Below are 22,292 nucleotides of genomic sequence, written 5' to 3'. Positions count from 1 at the left end.
GGGACTGCATCTGCTACATGTTATGGAGGGTGACGAAAGATAGCTGGGACAGTGGAAGCACACTTGGGAGGCTCAAGGAAACGCCTATTTGATCAGCTAATATTTCACCAGTGGGGTACACCCATGCATAATGTATTAGCTGGACATCTTCTCTGTCTCAAGAAGGATCTTCTTCTTAGCCCTTTCTAGAGAGTACCCACTCGACTTCCAGCCTGACCTCCATTAGTCAAAGGGGATTCCACTCTCTGTTTTTCTGCCACCCCTGTTTTTTCCCATCTCTAACTGGGTGTGTCTTATTTTCCAATCTTACCACCTAGTAGGTTTCAATAAATAATGAATGAATGATGGATGGATGGACGGATGGGTAGATGGATGGATGGATGGGTAGATGGATGGATGGATGGATGGATGGATATATGGGTGGACAGACACCCATATAGATGGATGGGTAGATGGATAGATGGCCTTCCTAATTAGGCAATTGGCTTGAGCAGACTATATTTTCACGAGTGATTCCCAAAAGCAACCCAACCATTTAGGGGAAAGTAGGCTTTGGATTCACCCTTTTCTTTTAATCTTAGACTATACAGGGGTGGTCGGTTCCAGCTGCCCAGATACACAGCATTGTTCATTGAGAACACTGGAACCCGGCCCCAGGAGAGACCTGCTGGAAGGGCTGCAGGCGGGCAGGCGGCACTCACTGAGGGTGTATCTTGTAGAGTGTGCCATCCATGCCCACCGTGGTCCGGAGCCTTGCCAGCTTCTTGTTCTCCCGGAGGCGCGTCAGGATGGCCGCCAACGCCGCTGCACAGAGATTGGCGGAACGGAAGGAGACGATGGTGCAGACATGCTGGACAGCAATGCAGTCGGCCTCCGAGGGCTCCAGGCCCAGATCCACCAGGATCTCTCTTGTATTACCAAGGCCTTCTTTGTACCTGGCCAGGGGACAGGAATGAGAGGACCACACTTCCCCTTACCACAGGCATCCTCCTCCTGAGAGGCTCTCCCACCTTCCTTCCACAGCCTCCTGAGAGGCTCTCCCACCTCTCAGGATTATACAAATAGACTGGTTCATGGTGACAGAGGAATGACAATATCAACATTGATAAGGGCAGCTACTATTTATTGAGCACTTACTCTATGCCAGGTACTTGTCTGAGGATTTTATATGTATTAACACATTTAATCTCCACAAAAATACTAAGGAAAAGTACTGTCACTACCAAATTGTACAGATGAGAAGGGTGAGTCACAACAAGGGTAGCTTGTCCTTGGTTGCACAATAATAAGTGCTAGAGCCAAGATTTGAACTCAGGTAATTAGATTGTGGCCCATACTTTTAACCACACTGTGCTATGTAGCCCAAATCTGCACAGTCCCAGACTCTGGGTAAGTGCCAGTCTGCTGAATCGAAACTGATTACAAAGCCCATGGCAATGCCAGGGATTCTCAGCCCGAGGAACAGGACACTGAGTTGACTACAGCCAGCCACCTCCTCCAGCAGCCCATTGAAGGGATCTGATTGTAAGCACTCAAATCACCAAATCCACAGGCAGCTCCCCTGGCCATCCACCTCCCACAGAGGCAAGGTGGGAGGGACACAGTGACTTACTTCTCCATGGCAGCCACATGCTGTGTTTCGATCTTGCCCTTAGTGTGGAGAGCAGAGGATTTCACACCACCAAACAGGAGGCCAGCCTTAGCCATCTTCAGCAAGATGAGCCTGACGAGCTCCCCCAGGTACAAGCCACTGATCATCTTCTCAAACCTGCAATTTGGTGAACACATCAGTGGAAGCCACATCTTTGGTTATGCAGCATCATATCCCAAAGACCAGGAGCCATGGCTCAAGGTCAAGAGCAGGGTAAGAGCTCTGTGGATCAGGAGGCTTCAGCCCAGCCCGAGTGCAACATGCCGTTGGCAGAAGAGCACCATCCTCTCCTCGACACTCTTCATCAAAGAAAGGGCTTAAGTTGGAGAAGATCTAAGATTCCTACCTGTTCACAAAATGCTGGACTCCAAGAATCTTTATCTCAAATCACCCTGGCTGTGGGGGTGCCATGCTTACTTTGGGCATAAGGAAACTCAGCATCATAGGCTTCAGATACTCTCCTAGGAATCACATAACCATTGCACGACAAATCACATTTCAGGTGCTTCCATTGAGCTTCTATCCAAGAGAGAAAGATGCTGCTGTCATTTGGACCTAGAGTGTCCTGCAAAGGCTCATGTGTGATAAGCTTGGTGCTCAATCTGTGTAATGCTGTTGGGAAGTCGTGGGATTTTAAGAAATGGGACCTTGTGGGTGGTTGTCCAGTCACTTGGAGAGTGTCCTTGGAAGGGATGTTGGGATTCTAGTCCCTTCCTCTTCCTCTCTCTTTCTCACCCCATCCAGGAGGGGAATGGGCCTCCTCTGCCACATGCTCCCACCATGATGTGCTGGCCCACTGGGGGCCCAAAAGCAGAGGGACCAACCAGTCATGGACTGGAATCTCCCAAACTGCAAGCCAAAATAAACTTTGCTCCTCGTAAGTAAATTGTCTCAGGTATTTGTTATACTGCTGTCTGTGAGACAGAGGATCCACCATAAGGTGGATGCAATATCTGGAAGGTTACCTGTACCTCTGAGTCTGCACACCAGACAGCTGCTAATCCTCAGCCCCCCACCAGGTGAACTACAAGTTTCATTTTCCAAACATGATATGACACAAAGTCAAGAACAATCTATTTCATAATCTACCTTACATATTTCACTTTTTAAAAATCTTAGAACATTGAAGAAACAGAAGACAATCAAATGAAATTCAGGTAGGAATCAAGAGAATGGAATTTATCTTAAGTGATGGAAACGGATAAAAATGAAAAAAGTAAAAAAAAAAAAAAAAAAAAAAATGGGCACCACTTCCTTGGAACATGACTGCTTGGGGTCCCCAGGGAAGCTGGGGTATGCTGGGTGTAGGTACAGCCAAGACAGGAATGTGCTGTGAGGGTTTGCATTTCCAGTGTTTGAATGATTTCTAGGAAGTGCCTAAATATTCATTCACCAAGGCGTCTGGGGCTGGGAAAGTGGGAAATGAACCTGGGACATGTTCTCTGCGCTAAAGGACAAGCTACTTAAGAGCAATGAAAACATGTCATGAGGACGCAGGAGTCAGCTTGAAGGGACTTCCTTTGGCTAAATCTGAAGAAAAAAACTTGGAGCATCAAAATAAACAATGATAGGAAGAAACTGAAACTCATTTAAAAAAGGGCTGTGGCTACAGCTCAGTGGTAGAGCACCGGCCTCGCACGTGTGAACTGGGTTCGACCCTCAGCACCACATAAAAATAAATAAATAAAGATATTGTGTCCATCTACAACTAAACAAATATTAAAAATAAATAATAAGGGCTGGGGTTGTGGCTCAGTGGTAGAGCCACAGAAATGTAAAATAAAGGTATTGTGTCCACCTAAAACTAAAAAATAAATATTTAAAAATAAATAAAATAAAGGTATTGTGTCTATCTACAACTAAATAATATATTTAAAAAAGACATTGGTGAATAGACAGGGCAAAAGTAAGTAGAGTAGAAAGAGCATGGGAGAGGGGAGGGAGGATGGGATGGAAAGGGAGGATCATGAACTGAAATCGATTTCTTTGTGTTTGTTGGTCAGAATGAGCCCAACTACTATGTATAACTACAAATCTCAGAAAAAAAAAAAAAAAAGGACATTGGTGGGGGCCAGGCACGGTGGTGCATGACCGTAATCTCAGCTACTTTCAAAATAAAAAATAAAAAGGGTGGGGATAAGCTGGGGCTGTAGCTCAGTGGTGGAGCGCTTGCCGAGCATGTGTGAGGCACTGGGTTTGATCCTCAGCACCACATAAAAATAAGTAAAATAAATGCATTATGTCCATCCACAACTAAGAAAATTTTTTAAAAAGAGTGAGGATAAAAAAATTAATTTAAAAAATATTTTAAAAGTGGGGAATGTAGCTCAGTGGCAGAGTGATAGCTTTGCTAGACCATGAATTCAACCACCAGTACCAAAAATGTATATATATGTATGTATATATGTATATATAAGTGTGTGTGTGTGTGTGTGTGTGTGTGTGTGTGTGTATATATAGCTGAGGTTGGCCTCAAACTTGTAATCCTCTTGCTTCAGCTTCCCAAGTTGCTGCAATTATAGGCATGTGCCACTGCACCCGGCTCAGAAAAAATAATCTTATACATACATATGTAAGTGTATTTTATGTGTGCTATAAGCACAGACATATATATATATATACAGAGAGATAGAATATTACTATTTGGGGAATTTGAGTGAATGGGTATGAGGAAACGTTGTACTACTTTCACAACTTTTCTGTTATTCAAAATTAATTTTTATGGGGTGCCGCACACACCTCTAATCCCAGCAACTTGGGAGGGTGAGAATCATAAGTTCAAAGCCAGCCTCAGCAATTTAGCGAGGCCCTAAGGAACTTAGCAAGGTTTTGTCTCAAAATAAAATTTTTTAAAAAGGCTAGGAATGTGGCTCAGTGGTTAAACGGCCTGGGTTCATTCCCCTAGTACCATATATACGTATGGTACTAGGGGAATGAAAATATATATATTTCATATATATATATATGGTTTTTTTCTTAATTTAAACATTCTTTCACTTAACAAACTCTCAATGAAGTTCAATAATGTGTAAGACTCAGTGTGTAGAAAGGAAAGGAAGGTCAATCGTGTAAGCTGCCTTCAGGGAGCTCAGCGTGTAGATGAAGAGCTGCGGCAGACACCTAAGTATAGAGACAAGTATGGGATGAGGCTGGGAAGGGGGTGGACAGCAGACACAGAAGGAAGGCCCGGCCAGGCCCTTTTCTGTACTTTATTTACAGACAGGGTCTCACTGAGTTGCTTGGGGCCTCACTAAGTTGCTGAGGCTGGCTTTGAACTCACAATACTCCTGCCTCAGCCTCTGGAGCCTCTGGGATTACAGGTGTGAGCCACCGCACCTGGCATGCCTGGTTCCTTCTGTGGCTGCTTGCCTATGTGCTCCAAGAGGGCCAGACCTGTGGTTTGGTTCACGGCCTCATCTCCAATGCCTTGATGCACATCCTACTCCAGAAATACGGGGGGAACTAGAGCTAAGGATATGACCTAGGAGACAGCCAGACCACTTCCTTGGCTTCCATCTGTTCATCTGCCAAATAAAACTGAAATACAAGCCTTGCCTTATAAACTCATTGTGACAGATGACTGGTCACACGTGGAGAGCCTCCCAGGCACAAGGCCCCAGGGATCAGGCAGTGCCTGGTGCCGACACCCAGATCAGAGCAAGTGGGCACTCACAGTTGTCTCCCCGGGTTGAGTGAGCCAAGGTCCAGCTCCCTGTCAAACTCGGTGCGGATGTCCTCCAAGGCCCCATCATCCCCGAAGGCCCCCCACTCTGTGTTGATGCACATCCTCCCCTCGTCGCCTTCCACAAGGTCAATGTTGCTCATGTCCTCCATGTAACATGCGTTGGTGCCAGTTCCTGGAAAAGGGATCAGAGAGAATAGGCAAAGAGGAAAGGGCGCCCGGCTGGGCAGGACATGGAGAACCCAACTGCCTGGAGTCCTGAAGAATGCACACAAAGTGCTTTTGATCCACTCCCCAGGGCTGGTGCTGGCAGAGGAGAGCAGCTTTGGCAAGCCTCAAGCTCATGCGGAATAGAGCTGACATGCCGAGCCCGTGCTTCTCAGTGTGTTAATGGATGGCGGTTATGAATGGAGTCAATTATGAAGCCGTCCCTCATGAATATGCATGAAAGCTGACAAAGCGCACTTAGAAGAGAAGGCTGAGTTAAGCTAATCTTGTAAATATTGGGGGGGAAGCCCACTCACCCAACCCAGAGCAAGCTGCTCTGTGAGCTACTGACATTCCTTTTTATTTGACACTAAAAATACTCTACTTACCCCCTGCTATAAGTGGCTCTAGCATATGCGCTATCTTATCTGTGACAGTGATTAACTAGCACCTAAGAAAGTAACGATTCATATCCAAATACAAGATCACTACAGGAAAATCCCTCAAATACTTCAGTATTGGGGAACCCTGCAAGGAGAGTCTTTTTGGAGTCTTTTAGGTTGATGGAAATGTTCTAAAATTACAAAGGACATTGATGAAGCTCTGTGAGTTTACGAAAAGCCACTGAACTGCACACCTGTAGCATGAGAATTGATATGCCTCAGACAAGCTGCTTTAGATGTCTTTAAAATATTTTTTTTCTATTTCTCTGACATGCTGGACTGAGTATTTGAAATGCCAACATGAAAAAATGGGAAATGTAAGAAAGCAGAACTTGGCCAGGTGCAGTGGCGCACACCTGTAATCCCAGCGGCTTGGGAGGCTGAGGCAGGAGGATCACGAGTTCAAAGCCAGCCTCAGCAAAAGCAAGGCCCTAAGCAACTCAGCAGCTGGATGTCATGGGTGGAGGCCACCCCATTCTGAGGTGTGGGGCTCCTGGAAATGGAAAGGCACAGGAAGCTGCTCAGGTTTAAAGACCCTGCCCTTCCAGACAGTCGGGCTGAGGAGGTGCTTTTGGAGATTAAGACACATCAATTCAGAAAACTCTCCCAGTCGTGGTGGAGAGATGGGAAGGGGAGAAGTGGCTATTCAAGAACAACCTAGAGACCAGTCCCTCCTGCCTTCTCATGGGCCCTCCTGCAGAGCCCCTCCCACCTGCTGGACATCTCTGGGGCTCCTAATGTCCCCTGCACCTCCCCTGACAGCACAGCCTCTTGATTGATCACCCTTGTCCCCAGGAATTGATTCTCCACGCAGCAGCCAAGGGAAGCTTTTTAAAACACTTATCCATTAATCCAACCCCCACCCGAAGTCCTTCAGGGCTTCTCATCCCCCTTGGGCAAAAGCTGGTGGCCTTTCCCCCTCCTCCCCTCCCTCCCCCACCAGCCTTCTCCTACTTGATGCAGCCACCCTCAGCCTCTGAGGTTCCTTGAGCAGCCTGGACTCATCTCTGAGGTTAGAGGCTCCTCTCTGCAGGGACACCTCTCCCTCCACCTCCACCCTGCCCTCTCGTCCTCCTCTCCTCCTCACCCCTCACTCTGCCATGGCAGCCTGTGTGAATTTCTTCACCATGCTCACCACCACCAGAAATTATCTTGCGAGTGTCAGTCTCCCTGACCCTCCCCACCTCCCCCCTGCAAACTCCAGAAGAGCCCAGGAGCCCACGGCTGCGAGCCCAGGGCCCACACACCACAGCCTGCAGGAAGCACTTGTGAATGAATGAATCAATTTCCCATCTCCTTAAGTCGCTTCTCCTAAATGGACAGGGTCAGCCCCCCATCATTTACTCAGGTTTTGCTGAAACTAAGCTCCAAACAAGCCCCTTTCTCCCACCTCCGAAAAATAAGTTCAAATGAGTTACCAATGATCACACCGACTTCACAGTAGGGGTCATCATAGGCACAGGTCATCATGGTCCCCACGGTGTCATTGACCAAGGCCAGGATATCCACATCCAGGTCCTGTTGAACACAAGGCCCCGAGAGCATCAGTGGGTGGGAAGGAGGTAGGACCCTTCCCCTTCCCTAGGAAAGCAGTTAGTTGATCCACTAGATTCCGCCTGCTGGGCCTGCGGGGAGAAGTGGGGTGTGTGAAGGTCAGGGTCTGGGAGAGGGAGAGGGAGAGGGGACCTGTGCTCCTCCTCTGAGGGTGAAGGCCTTTGTGCAGAGGGACTACGGAGACAGCCCGTATCAGGAGGGTTGTTCCCCACACCCTTGTGCGAGGAAGCCTGAGAGCGCACAGAGGAAACACACCTATCCTGGGCGCAACGGTGTCTCTAGGGAAGAAAGCCAAAGTCTCGCCACAGGAACCTGGTCCCCAGCAAGCCCCCCCTCCAGGGGTCATGCCGTGGTTTCCTGTTCTGCCAAGTCAACTTGGGTCATTGCACAGGGTTCCCCAGGGTTGGAGGAACATTTTTAAATAAACTGATAATGTTAAGAGAAAAATGAAGGCTACCAAGGAATAGAAGCCCAGCCTTAAAGAGAAAAAATACCAGAAGGCTGCACAGCACAGCAGCCCTCTGCTCTGGGGACGTAGCTCCATGGCAGAGCACTCAGCACTGGAGAGGCCCCTGGTGCAATCCCGGGCACAGCAAAAATACACACACACACACACACACACACACACACACACACAGAGACCCACACATGTGTGTGCTCTTTCCTTCGGGGTAACATGAAGTTGGGATTTATTTGTGCTGCACTTTCCAGCTCATCAAGGAGCAAGCCATCTGCGGAGCCTGAGACAGGAGGGTGGATATGCACAGCCCGGGCTTAACTAAGTCCCCCTGAAGGGCTGCGGCCAGTGGGGGACTCAGGGAAGTGCAGGGAGGTGCTGGGCTACCTTTCAACAGTGATGGGAGCCACCCCACATACAAAGGGTCCCAGTGGGTTGATCCAAAATGGCCACGTCTGTGCTACAGTGGGATGTCCCTGAAGAAGTTCCTTCTCTGATTCTCCTTCCGGGCAGGCACAGTACAAGACCCCCAAGAGAAAGGGGCTGGGACTGGCAGAGGTCCTCATGCCAAAGTCAATACCTCACCTTGTGTTTTTTCATGGCTCTGGTCAGGCGGCTCACTACGTCCGTGTCCTGAACGCCCCGTGCCTTGAACTTCTTGGTCCATGAAAGCAGGACACCCTGTGGGGAGACATCAGATCCAGTCCAAACGGAGCAGCAGAAACATCAAGCGCACAGAACACCCACCACGGGCTTCTCTTCTCTAGGCTGCAGCACCCCCAATATTTTCTCTCATTCTGTTTCCAATTGACGCATAAAAACTATTCAGATTATGGGGTACAGTGTGATGTTTGAATGCACGTATCTAATGTGTAATGATCAATCAGGAAAATCAGCGAATCCATCACCTCAAACATTTAGTACTTCCTTGTGGTTACAATATTCAGTCTTGTAGTCCTTTTGAAATGTATAATATAATTTCATCCACTATAGTTGCCCTACTGTGCAATAGTATGTACAATAGAACAACAGAATTTATTTCTCCTATTTGGCTGGGAATTTGTACCCACTGGCCCTTCTCTCCTCAGCCTTCCCTCCTTTTAACCCTTCCCAGCCGATGGAAACCACCATCCTACTTCCTACTTCCACAAGATCAACTTTTGCAGATTCCAAAAAATGAGTGAGATCGTGTGGTATTTGTCCTTCTGTGCCTGGCTTATTTCACTGAACATCCTTCAGCTTCATCCACTTTGCTGTACGTTGCAGGATTTCATCCTTTCTTGGCTGAACGGTATTGTATTGTGCACACGGGACACACTTTATCCCTTTATCTGTTGGTGGACATTGCAGTTGAGTCCATAGCTTGGCTATTGAAGACAGATTCTTCTAATAAAACTTCAGAGGACTTTTTTAGTATTTATTCCTCTCCTTTGGGTAGACTGAAACTTGATATATAGTAACAAAGCAATTGCAGAAGAGTTAGAACAACTGGGCGTGGTGGGGCACGCCTGTAATCCCAGTGGCTCAGGAGGCTGAGGCAGGAGAATGGAGAGTTCAAAGCCAGCCTCAGCAACTTAGCAAGTGAGACCCTATCGCTAAATAAAATACAAAAAAAAAGGGCTGAGGATGTGGCTCAGTGATTAAGTGCCCCTGAGTTCAATCCCTGGTACCAAAAAAAAAAAAAAGTCAGAACACTTGGATTCCATTTATTCAACTGTATAATTGGAATATCTCTTTCCCATGGAGGAGGTGAAGAAATACCACTTCTCTCTCTCTCTCTCTCCCTCTCTCTCTCTCTCTCTCTCTCTCTCTCTCTCTCTCTCATAGACATGCTCTGATGAAAATATCTGGCGTACAGTAGCTACATGTTGTATGTGCTGATTGTATGATTTACAGGTCCCCAAAACAAGAATTAGATGGTGTTACTTTGTAGGTCTCCCTCAAAAACTTAATTCCACTTGGAAAAATGGTTCTCAAGTTGTAATCTTTTTTTTTTTTTTTTGGACTGGGTATTGAACCCAGGGGCACTTTAGTATTGAGCTGCATCTCCAGCCCTTTCGATTTTATTTTGAAACTAGTCTCACAAGGTTGCCCAGGCTGGCCTTCAAATTTCAATCCTCCTGCCTCAGCTTCTCCAGTTGCTGGGATTTTTATCAATCATTTCTTTACAAATAATGTTTCCCAGGAGTTTTGTGTCTAAAATCACAAATAATCATAGAATTTTTTCAGACTAGAAGAGAACCTGGAGGTGGAAAGAATCTCCCAAGTCCCCCCAGTCAAGAGTGACTAAGCTCACAAACTCCCAACCACACCTCTTCCTATCCCCTCAGTTTATGGATTAAGAAACTGTGATTTAGGCGGGGTGCTATGTCACACGCCTATAATCCCAGCGGCTGGGGAGACTGAGGCAGGAGGATCCTAAGTTCAAAGCCAGCCTGGGCAATTTAGCGAGATCCTGATTCTAAATAAAATACAAAAGGAGGGCTGGGGGAAAAAGGGCGGGGCTGGGGATGTGACTCAGAGGTTAAACACACCTGGGTTCAGTACCCAGTAAAAAAGAAGGAGCAGGAGAGGGGGGGAGGGGAGGAAAGGGGGATTTAGGGGGAGGGGGAGTGTTGAGGAAGCAGGAGGAGGAGGGGGAGGAGGGGGAGGAGGAGAAAAGAAAAAGGAAAAAGAAACTGCTATTTAGAGACAGGGAACTGCTCTAGTCCTCACAGTGAGTGACACCCAGAGCTCCGTCAGCCGCCAGGTTTCTATGCTGCACCACAGCGCCACCCCGCGGTTGCTCTCTCTAACCTCTGTTTTCCTAGGCTTTTGCAACAACATCCAGGTTCATCAGAGAGAGTGAGGGGTAGAGTGGTTTCTCCCCGCAAAGGGTACTAGGACAATGTGGGATCTGTTAGGGAAAAAGTGTATGGGAAACTGAGGGATAAAGGCTTGTGGTATAAAGTTAAGTTGTGTAAAAATAAGTAATAACATACAACTACTTATTTTAAAAATATTTACAGCATAACATCAGTATTTAATGTAGATGTGACTGGATGCGAAATCCTACAGTTCTAGAAACAGATATTTCTGAATACTGGGATTGGAGGTGATTTCTGTTTTCTTCTTTAAGCCTTTTGATGTCTACCTCTTTTTTTTTTTTTTTTTTTCTTTTGGTACCAGGAATTGAACTCAGGGGCACTCAACCACATTTAGAGACAGAGTCTCACTGAGTTGCTTGGGGTCTCACTAAGTTACAGAGGTTGGCTTTGAGCTCTCAATCTTCCTGCCTCAGAATCCCAAGCCTCTGGGCTTACAGGTGTATACCGCTATGCCCAGCAACCCTCATTTTTTTTAAATCTTAAAAAAAAGTATGACCATTTTACCATGAGAACACACAGAAAAAGTTATCTTTAGCTTGGCTTTTCTGCTCTCTCATTTTAAAAAAAATTTAAAAAAAGAAAGAAAACAATGATTGCTGGGCACAGCGGCACATGCCTGTAACCCCAGGTACTCAGGAGGCTGAGGCAGGAGTATGCAAGTTTAAAGTCTAGCAATTTAGCAAGACCCTTAGCAACTTAGCAAGACTATATCTCAAAAACAAAACAAAACAAAACAAAGTTTGTGGTGTAGCTCAGTGGTAGAGCGCCCTTGGGTTCAATTCCCAGTACCTACCCCAAACATACTCAGATACACACAAAATCAAGGCTGTAGCTCAGTGGCAGAGCAAATGCTTAGAGTGAGAGAAGCCCTGGGTTCAGTCTCCAGCACCAAAAAAATTAAACAAACAAACCCCCCAAACCAAGAAGATGCTTTTTAATTCTCAAGCCCTTATCTTCTTTAATCACTTTCAGTTTCTCAAAGAAGCTCCCTTAATCACACATCCTGAGGCTACACTGACCCCCACAAAGCCTGAGAAACTCTCCCTGCTTCCTGGGGCCCCAGGGGACCGGTGATCAATCTTTGACCAGCAGCCTGCACCCTTCCTCCTCCGCCTGCATCTCGGATTGACTTGAACACCTGATTCCCAACTGCCCGCCTCTGCTCTTCCACACAGCAATGACAGTGAAGCTCAGAGCCAAGTTCATCATCGTCTCATCTAAACATTCTCCGAAACCTTCTTTCTGTTATTTTCCCCCAATCCTTTTATTTATGAAAGAAAGAAAGAAAACCTCAGCCTTGCTGTGCTGCGGAGAGGATGGCAAATTCCTACTCAATGGAATCAAATGATTGATGGCACCTTTGAATTGTAAGATCATTATCAAACACCTGTTAAGGTGGAGGTGGGGGGGGTAGAGAATCAGACAAACAGCACCTGCCCTCCAGAGACACCTGTTGACTTTGGAATGAGGTACAAAAGCACAGAGACAGTCTTCGGGACCCAGTGACTATGGTTATGCACCACGTTAAGCTCTTTACAAATAATCTGTCAAGCTTCCCTTTAACCAGCAAGTAAATATTATCACCCTTGTTTTATGAATGAACAAACAAAAGGCTCGGAAGTTAAGTAACTTGTTCAAGGAGACACCGTGATTCAAGGCCAGGTCTGGGGGATATGGAAGCTCTATTACCAGCACCAAGCAGTAAGTGGCCCAAGCCACTTATGATAAACCACTGGGTGTCATAGCCAGAGTGTGCAGTAGGAGGTTTAGAGGCCACCACCCCCCAAACAGGAGTGGCCTGGAGAGACTTCACTCTTGACAGTAACCCCTGGGCCCCCAGAAAGCTTATTGTTCTTCTGCAAGGCCCTTAACTTATTTTCACAGAGATGCCCGAGGCTTCCCACTCTAATGCTAGGTAGCTGCGGTGTCAATGGTCCTAACTCTGGTCCTCAAACCTCGACTCCTATTACCTGTTAGACATGCAAATTTAGGGCCTGGCTGCAGACCCAGTGATTCTGTGGAGCCCAGCAACCTGGGTCCCAAGCCCCCCAGGGGCTTAAACTGCATCCCAAGTTTTGAGAACCACTGGAAACCATTCCACTCCCTCCTTTGTGCTTTGCTCGTGTTAAGAGCAGAGTCAAGGCCACGGTGTTAACCAGGTCTCTGCCATCTCATCACTAGCAAACAGTGGAGGAAAAGACAATCCAGAAAGCTCCTGCTGTCCCCACTGTGCCCAGCCGGGCTCCTGCGCAAGTGCACCTTCTCCAACCCCGTAGGCTTACCTCTTCCAACTTAGTCTGTCTGCAGGGAAAAGAAAAAGTAAAGCCAAGGGGCAGTTTCTTATGCTGCAAGTCTTTGGTCTTCATGAAATCTGCCAGGCAGTCAGCCACGTAGTCAAACAGCTGCAGAAAGAAGACGCACAGGACATGGGCCCAAGGCACAGTTTCTCACCCCTGGTGACAAGGACTTCCCCGCCTGCCCCGTACCTCCGAGCCATTTCCCCGGATGATTTCATTGGGCATTGGGTAGAACTGACTCTCCATCTGGACATTTCGCTTCCCTTCCTCAGAGACTTGCACCTTCAAGACTCGAAACTTGGATCCTCCAAGATCCAGGGAAAGGAATTCCCCATTTTCTATTAAGAAACAAAAGACAGGCACTGTTCCCTGAGGTCTGCGCTATGGTGAGCTCAGTGTTGGGAGAAATGCCATCAGTGCTCACGACCACCCCCTGGGCGAGTATCAGCATGCTCACTTGGGGGTGCTTAAGGAGTGTGGCATGTCTCTGAGCCACTGCAGCAGGGGACAGAGGTGGGGTGTGAGCCCAGGTATGACTGACTCTGCAGCCTGAGTTCACCCCACTCAGTCAAGCTGCAGGAAATGAGGATGTTCATTTGGAGAAGACACATGTGAACCCTTGTTTTTTGGTACCAGGGATTGAACCCAGGGGTGCTCAACCATTGAGCCACATCCCCAGCCCTTTCTATTTTTCATTTTGAGACAGGGTCTTGCTATGATGCCGAGGGCCTCACTAAGTTGCTGAGGCTGGCCTCAAACTTGCACTCCTCTTGCCTCAGCCTCCCAAGTCACTGGGATTATAGGCGTGTGCCACCACGCCCAGCTGGATGCTTAATTTTTAGGCCAGAGCCATTCCGAAAGGAGAAAATGGAACACTACACAGCCTGGTCCAAGAGAGACGCCCGTTACCAAAACGGTGGAAATGACGCACATGCTGGTGTGGCAGCCCTGACCACATCGACTCAGGATCCCTGCCAGTGCCTTTGGCATCAGCCAGAGATGGAATGCAAACTCAGGCATGTACCCCTTAGACAACAAGCCTTTGTACATATTATTCATGCCTGAAGGGTAGGTTCCAGTACCAGGCATACATGCCCACAGCACAGGTCAGTGAAACTTCCAATTCACAAACCCAGCACTCACAGGCCTTGTATCCTACTACGTGACGGCTGCCACACCTGCCTGGATCTCAGGAGCCAGCTGGCCAGAGTCACTCCTTGTAAAGCATGAAATAAAACACAGAGGAAGTTGCTAGTAGATGGTAGAAACCAAAACGTCAGTGCTTCTGACCCTTGAGGTCAGGCAGGAAGCCAGCGGGGTCACCTGCAAATAGCAATCACAGGCAGAATACATTCAAGGCCCAGTTCCCCTGAGGCCTGAGTACACCACCACTCCTGCCCTTGGATTCCCACAGGATCTTGTGTCCCTCGTGTCATGACCTCACACAACGTGTTTTCCGGTGGGTTTCTCCAATCTGGGCAGTCAACGAGCTGGAGGCAGAGCCTCAGCTGGCTCAGAGCAAACAGCTAGTGATCCAGTGGGTTGAGATTCTGCACTTCTAAACAAGCGCCTGGGTCACCAGGGTGGAGAACCCTCATTGATAGACTCAGCCAGCTTCATCTTTTGTTTCTGTGGAAACATCTGGAGATTTATCTTCCCAGATCAGCTCTGAAATGAGCCAGGTGAAGCCATGATACCTGGCTGGGGACTCCAGGGAGCAAACCTTATCCATCTCTTATGAGCACGTCTCATGCAGCAGCTGGAGACGCTCACCCAGACGTTTCCTTGGTGTGGAAATCAGTAGATCACACAATCCACATGCAAACATATATGGGGCACCTGTCAGTGCCATGTCCCAGGCCTGGTGCTAGGAATGCAAAGATGAAAGGCTGCAGATGCCTTGGGGGGTTTATCAGTGCAGGTGCAGAAGGAAGCCATTTCTATCAGGAGGACAGGGACTCTAATGGTGGAAAGTGCAGGGAGAGGTGCCCAAATCAGAGCTGGGAGGGGGCAGACACAGCTGAGTGTGGGGACGAGAGCAAGTTAGGTAGCCAGGCAGGGGACAGCAGTGTTCCAGGGCGAAGAGACCATGAACAAAGGAATGGGCGCCTGTGGTTCTGAAGCAGAAATGGGCCTGGAAGGTAGTCTGGGGTAAATCAGGAAGGATCTAGAAAAGTCACCCTACCCCAGAGAGTTAGGGCTTTATCCAGAAGGTGAGCAGGAGCCACAGAAAGTTTTGTTGTTGTTGTTTGCTTGGTTTTGTTGTTGTTGTTGTTGTTGTTGTTTTGATACAGAGGATTGAACCCAGGGACACTTCAACTCTGAGCCCCATCCCCAGCCCTTTTTATATTTTATTTAGAGACAGGGTCTCACTGAGTTGCTTAGGGCCTCACTGAGTTGCTGAGGGCTGGCTTTGAACTCATGATCCTCCTGCCTCAGCCTCCTGAGCTGCTGGGACTACAGGTGTGCATCACTGCACCTGGCTCACAGAAAGATTTTGAGCAAGGGAATGCCAAGGTCTGATTGATATTTTGAGGGAACAAAGAAAACCTCTGGCACCAATCAGGGTAGCCCGAGGGTTTAGCAAAAGAGGAGGCTCTGGAGCTGCACAAATGGCAGTGTGAGACCTGGCTAGTGTGGAGGTCTTCCTCTCCCCACCCGCCACACCACACAGAGTGCCGTTATCACTGTGCAAACATGTCACTCCTCTGGTGACTCAAGGTGCTGTTTCATGGAAACCACGTGGTGTGATCCCTCCCGTGATGTGACTCTAACCCCACAGGAAGAACTCACTGGAGCCTGAGGGAGGGAGGCCCTGCCCAGGAGGGGGGCCAGGACAGCGGGGGGCCTCAGGGCCTCCCAGTTGGGCAGATTTTTTTCCACCATCTGCTGGCGGCTTATGATGCTCAGAGACGGGGTTCCTTTCTCCTAAGCAATGCCAGGGTCCGTGCCTTCCTTCCCTCTGCACTCCCCAGTGCCGTGTCTCCTGAAGGCGCACAGTGACCCGCAGCAGAGATTCTGGACATTCCATCTCCAGAGGGAGAGGCTAAGAAAACCGGGTTTGGGAATCGTTCCAGGTGAATCTGATTCTTATTCTCAGACAACTACAAACCCTCTGGGACTATCAGCCATGCTGACGGGCTACCCAAAAGCCCCCCACCCCCGCCCGGCTGTGAAGGCTGTTGGTCCTAAGAATGGTCCCTGGCAGATTTTTAAAAGGCCTCAGGAGACGGTTGACACCCTCAGGAGAGGGGAAGCTATGGAGGCGAGCAGACAAGGAGCTCGAGGGAAATTGCATACATTTCTGAATGGGAGCTCCCGGGGATCAGGAGAGGGTTATTTGATTTTGTCAGTAATCACGAAATGACACCATCAGCTCACAAGAGTCACAGAATACTGGGGACAACATCTGGGAGATTTTAAAGCACTTCATTCACATAACCACACTGGATCCTAATGTCAGCTCAGAAAACAAGACTCCCAAATGCAACACTCTGGAGCAACTGGAGAGCAGCAAATTCAGGAAGGGCCTTCCCTGGAGTCCCCTCGTCTGCCCTGGGACCCGATCTGCCGAGAAGGAACACGTCTGCCTTCAGTCCTCTACCAAGATGTCATTAACCAAGGAAGGTTACCTCTTATCACCAAGGAGACCGAAAACCAAACACCGTACCTAGAGCCTGGAAGAACTTTGTCCCAGGCCATTGTCTGCTCTCTGGGCTCATGCTTTGGCCCTAAAAATCATTTACTACCCCTCTGAGATTGCCTTATCCCCCACTTCCCTCTCCCTTATGAAGAGAGTATTTAAGCCACAACAGCCACCCCTACTCTTCTTCAAGTTTCCCATTATGTGTGGCTCCTGTGTGTCCGTGAACATTAATAAATTTGTACATAGCTCTCCTGTGGATCTTTCTATTGTCATTTCATTTCACCAGATGAAAAGATTCAAGCCTTCGGAGAGGAAGGGGGAAACTCCTGTGGCCCCCTCCATTTACAGTTCCACTGTGGGACGGGCACGCTGACCATCCCCTTGCACGGATGAGGACAGGAGCGCAGTGGTCCTGCGGTATGCAAGGGCTCATTAGATACTTGGGCCCGGGGATCTCTCTGCAACAGAACCACTGGGTGCCATGTGGGAGGTGAGAGGTTCTAAGTGAACAGTGAAAAACCTGGGGAAGGTGGAGTTTCTGGAACATGATCAATCTCACTTCCAAACCATCTGAAGCAGCCAGTCCCATATCTCCAGATCATCCAAGGCCACTCTCTTTGCTTCTTGGGGCCACACCTTCTTGGTATCTGGAGGTGGGGCCACAGCTCAGGAAGCAGGGAGGACTTAGCCCTTGCTCCTCACCAACCCCACGCACACCCTGTGACTCAGATGCTTCTGCAGAATGGCCCGGAAGGACCCATCAAGGACCAGAGGCCCCTTCACACTCTCATCGAGTACTGCCAGAGGTGGGGCTGAGATTTCAAAGTACGGTTGTCTCCCTCCAAAGCTCCTGTTCCTCAAGGGGGGTGTTCTGCCCATCACAATCACACCTCTGCCAGCGAGGAGGCCGGGCCTCTCAACCAACAGAGCCCAGCTACTTTGACCCAAGCATGGCCCCGGAGTGACCCAGAATTCAACTCATCAAATCAAAGGCCCCCTGAGAACTCCCCAAGCTTCAGCCCCTGCTCCTTCCGGGGCCCTAAGGCTCTGAGCACTGGGGCCTTGAAAATGGGGGTGGGGGGCCTCGCTCCTCAGTGCTCCCATCCGACCTGCAGCTTCTCCATAGGGTTCTATGCGGAGCACGGGAGTGAGTTCCTAGGTTTCGTGACCGCAGTAGATGCTCAGCGGTTACCAGTTCTTTTCTCTCTTCTGGCTTTGCTAAGAATGGAGCGGTCAGGTAGGAACTCCCATATCCCATCTAGAGAGCCCTAGACTGTGGTGGTCAAAATAATGCCCCCATCCCCTCATGTCCCAATCCCTGATTATGTTAGAGCAAATGGCAAAGGGGAACTAAATAGAATCAAAATTGATCATGGGTTGACCTTGAGCCCGAGAGATGATCTTGGATAATCTGAATGGGCCTAATGTAATCAGAGGGTCTCTAAATGTGGAAGAGGGAGGCAGAGGGTCAGAGATAGGGAAAGATTTGTTTTTTTTTTCCCCTTTGGTACAGGGGATTGAACTCAGGGCACGTGACTACCGAACCACATCCCCAGTCCTATTTTATATTTTATTTAGAGACAGGGTCTCACCAAGTTGCTTAGCGCCTCACTTTTTGCTGAGGCTGGCTTTGAACTCGAACTCTTCCTGCCTCTGCCTCCCAATTGCAGGAATCACAGGCATGTGTTTGTACTGTTTTTTGTACCAAGGCACAATCCAGTCCTTTTTTATTTTTATTTAGAGACAGGATCTTGCTAAATTGCTGAGGTCCTTGCTGAGTTTCTGAGGCTGGCTTTGAACTCACTATCCTCCTGTCTCAGCCTCTCAAGTTGCTGGAATCACAGGCATGAGCCACCACACCCAGCTTCCAGAGAAAGATTTGATGATGCGACATTGCTGGCTTTGAAGACAAAAGGGAGTATAAGGCAAGGAATGCGGTGGCTCCCAGAAGCTGGAAAAGGCAGGGAGATGTGCTCCCCGGAGCCTCCAGAGGGAAGGCAGCCCTGCCAACCCTTTGATTTTAGCCCAACGAGAACCATTTCAGAGTTCTCACCGCCAGACTGTAAGAGCGTACATTTGTGTCGTGTGAATCCACTAAATTTTACTAGACCTCCAGGGAGAGACCTGGGAATCTGGTCTCTTAGGAATTGTTTAGGAATTGCCCGGGGTGAATCTAAATCTTATGCCCAGGCAAATATGGAGCCTAGTCCTAATGCAGACCCCTGGGCCAGCCAGCCTGCTCCCGCTCACCCCTACAAAGGCGAGTTCAAAGCCAGCCTCAGCAACAGCAAGGCCCTCAGCAACTAAATGAGATCAAAATAAAACACAGCAATAGAAACCAATACCTAGGCCAATGCTCTCTTCTACAGATGGAGAAACCAAGGCTCATCAGTTGCCCAAAGTCACCAAGGAGTGACAGAGCTGGGCCTACAATCTAATTTTCTTGAATTGTCATTGAATTCTCTTTCCATTGCAACATGCTTCCTTTCATTATTTCTCTAGCCTAGAATCTAGGCACCTAGGAATGGATGCCATTTATTGTTCTTTCAACTCCTGTGTCAGGCCCACAGTGCATTAGATGCTCCGAACGCTGCGGTAAATTAGTCCCAGGCCTCATGGAGCCATTAGTCCAGGGGAGACTCTCATCCACCATGGTGACCAGGATTCTGATAAGCACATGACCCAATACGAGGATGCTTCCCATCTGAGGCACTGAGTGATCTTTCTAGACTGCTCTTGGAAAGCTAAAGTGCTGCTCACCAGGGCGAGAATGGTGGGATGCTGCAGCAGTACAGGAGACAGGCCAGGTGCAGTGGTGCACACCTGTAATCTCAGCGACTCAGGAGGCTGAGGCAGGAGGATTGCAAGTTCAAAGCCACCTCAGCAATAGCAAGGCCCTGAAGCAATTTGGTGAGATGAGACCCTGCCTTAAAATAAAACATAAAAAGGGCTGAGGATATGGATCAGTGGTTAAGCACCCCTGGGTTCAATCCATGGTACCAAAAAGAGAAACAGACAGAGGACAGAATGTGTGAGGCCAATATGGGCACCGAGAATGCACGGTGTCTTGATGTGTGGATCCCAAAGGCGGGGAGCAGCACTGAAGCCAAGAGGGTCAGGGAGAAGGGACGTGGGGAGAGAAGAGGGGTATAAAAGCAAACATCAGGGACTCGTCAGTCAGGAGGAGCCAGGGACCCGGTGGGGAAGCCCCAGCCCCACTCACCTGAGCCATCTGGAATGGCCCTGACAAAGGTGGGCAGCATCTTCACCGAGGCCGTGGGGTTGGTGTCCTTCCCCAGGCCCTTCTCCATCTCAACCTGGAACCGGGCCATGATGTCCAGAAGAGTCTCATCGGAGAGCCGCATATGATACAGGAATCTGTCCACCTGGAACAGATGTTGGGGTGACGGGGTTGGCAGGTGGGGGTGCTTGCCCTCCAGCCAAGGCCGTAAACTCCCACTCCCACCCTGAGGCTGCGTCCCTACTGAGGGGCAGCTTTGTGATGGGCTCTCCCACAGTCTCCTTAGCTGGCCCCTCCACCAGCCAGGGACGAAGTGGGGAGCTGGGGGAGCAGATGAAACGGAAGACTGAGAGGTGCCCGCTTATTCCTCTAAAGGGCAAGCTCTGGGGAAGAATCGACTTCCTGCTATTCTGACCGGACAGTGGCCAGGGGGTGGGGACTTCCTGGAGCATGCAGAGCTTCCAATTCCCACCTCAAGGCCTCCCTGGTGGAACCATTTCCTCTCCACTGGCAAGGACAGTCTATAGCCTGAATCTTCAATTCCTAAACAGGGCAACTTCCTTTGATCCAATTATGATTGTAGACATATCCAAAAACATTTCCCTTTGTTTATTGGCTGTTAGGAAGCTCAGAACTAAATCCAGTTTCCAACTGCAATCTTTAAAACCTAGTCCTTATGGATGCAGGGACACATGCCTATAATCCCAGCGACTGGGGAGACTGAAGCAGGAGGATTGCACGTTTGAGGCCAGCCTCAGCAATGCAGCAAAACCCTTTCTCAAAATAAATATATATATATATATATATATATGAAGGGCTGGGGATGTGACTTAGCATCCCTGGGTTCAATCCTCTGTACCAAAAAGTCAATAAATAAATAAAAAGTAGTAAGGGCTGGGGATATGGCTCAGTTGTTGAGTACCCCTGGGCTCAATCCTCAGCACCAAAAAAAAAAAAAAAAAAGATTCTGTTAAAAATAAATCTAGTCCTTTAAATTTCCATTTTGATTTAACTGGCTGTCCTAATTAAGATGAAGTTTAATTCTTAAACTCACCTCAAATTGCTATGGGAAATGAGCGAATGTCATTCAAGTAATCAAGAAATTGAGGCAAAGGACCCCTACCCCACTGGAAGGAAGTTGTAAAAAGCACAGGTGTGTTCAGTCCTCTTGGTGTTAAGACACCAGACCAGGAAGGCAGAAGAGCTTCCTTCCCACACTGATGCTAGTGAGTTTCTGTGCAGTCTGGATTCCCTGGGCTCCTTGGGGTGGATTATCAGTGGGGTCAGAGGAGAGACAGGGGCATATGTACCCTGAAGTTGCCAGCTCTGTTATATTTCCTGAGCACTCTCTCCACACACTCAGGTCACCAGGAGGCTTGATGCCCCCAGCCTATTCCTGGAGGGAGCAAACTTTTTTAAAAAATATCTTTTTAGTTGTATACAGACACAATATCTTTATTTATTTATTTTTATGTGGTGCTGAGGATCAAACCCAGTGCCTCACACATGCCAGGCAAGTGCTGTACTACTGAACCCCAGCCTAGGAACAAACTTTTCTCTAAGACACGTGTTACAGTCTACAAAGTACTTTTGTGGGTCACCTCATCAAATCTCTATGACAGCTGGGTGCACTGGCACATGCCTATAATCCAGAGGCTGGGGAGGCTAAGGCAGGAAGATCTCAAGTTCAAAGCCAGCTTCAGCAACTTAGCGAGACCCTAAGCAACTCAGTGAGACCCTGTCTCTAAATAAATAGGAAAAGGGCTGGGATGTGGCTCAGGGGTTAAGCGCCCCTGGGTTCAATTCCTAGTAACAAAAATAAAAAAACAAAAAACCCTATGATATCCCTTTGAGGCAGCCAGATGAGGTCACAGTTATTGTCCCTAACTGAGAGATGAGGAATACAAGGCTTGGAGCCATGGAGGAGCATTCATAGAGCTGTAGATAAGGGACAGCACCGGGACCACTCTGCAGCAGGGTTTTTGCTCACAGCTCCATGTGCCCAACAGAAAAATGACACCAGAAGCACAGGGCTCCCCTCTTTATCCTAGGAGGGTGCCCAGCCGTCAGCCAGGCCTCAGAGGGACAGAAAGACCCAATCCAGTGAAAGAGCCCCATGGCTCTTGGGGACCAGAGAGAGGCCAGAAAACCATTAGAGGGTTGTTAACAATAAAGGAGCCTGAGAAAAGAGACTATAACCAGGTCAGGCTTCATTAGGCGCTTCCTACTCACCCGCATCTGTTGAGG

General features: G+C 48.6%; 1 protein-coding gene across 4 annotated transcripts in view; it reads right to left on the bottom strand.

Annotated features, from left to right (window-relative positions):
- Positions 1–22,292, bottom strand: part of Hkdc1 (hexokinase domain containing 1) — a 47,678-nt gene that overhangs the window by 21,071 nt on the left and 4,315 nt on the right. For 2 of the 4 annotated variants that reach the window (XM_076835344.1, XM_076835347.1), the window contains exons 2-9: positions 20,028–20,190; positions 13,348–13,496; positions 13,144–13,263; positions 8,580–8,675; positions 7,402–7,501; positions 5,325–5,508; positions 1,613–1,768; positions 702–935 (exon numbers count right to left, since the gene is read on the bottom strand). In XM_076835344.1, the coding sequence (XP_076691459.1) occupies positions 702–935; positions 1,613–1,768; positions 5,325–5,508; positions 7,402–7,501; positions 8,580–8,675; positions 13,144–13,263; positions 13,348–13,496; positions 20,028–20,190 (1,202 nt within the window). The remainder of the gene's footprint in view (positions 1–701; positions 936–1,612; positions 1,769–5,324; positions 5,509–7,401; positions 7,502–8,579; positions 8,676–13,143; positions 13,264–13,347; positions 13,497–20,027; positions 20,191–22,292) is intronic. The other 2 variants (XM_076835345.1, XM_076835346.1) reach the window with 2 other exon arrangements.

Source organism: Callospermophilus lateralis, chromosome 15 (assembly GCF_048772815.1).
Source record: "Callospermophilus lateralis isolate mCalLat2 chromosome 15, mCalLat2.hap1, whole genome shotgun sequence".
Lineage (NCBI taxonomy): Eukaryota > Metazoa > Chordata > Mammalia > Rodentia > Sciuridae > Callospermophilus > Callospermophilus lateralis.
Note: the sequence above shows the minus strand (reverse complement) of the source record. Positions and strands in the feature narration are given on the sequence as shown.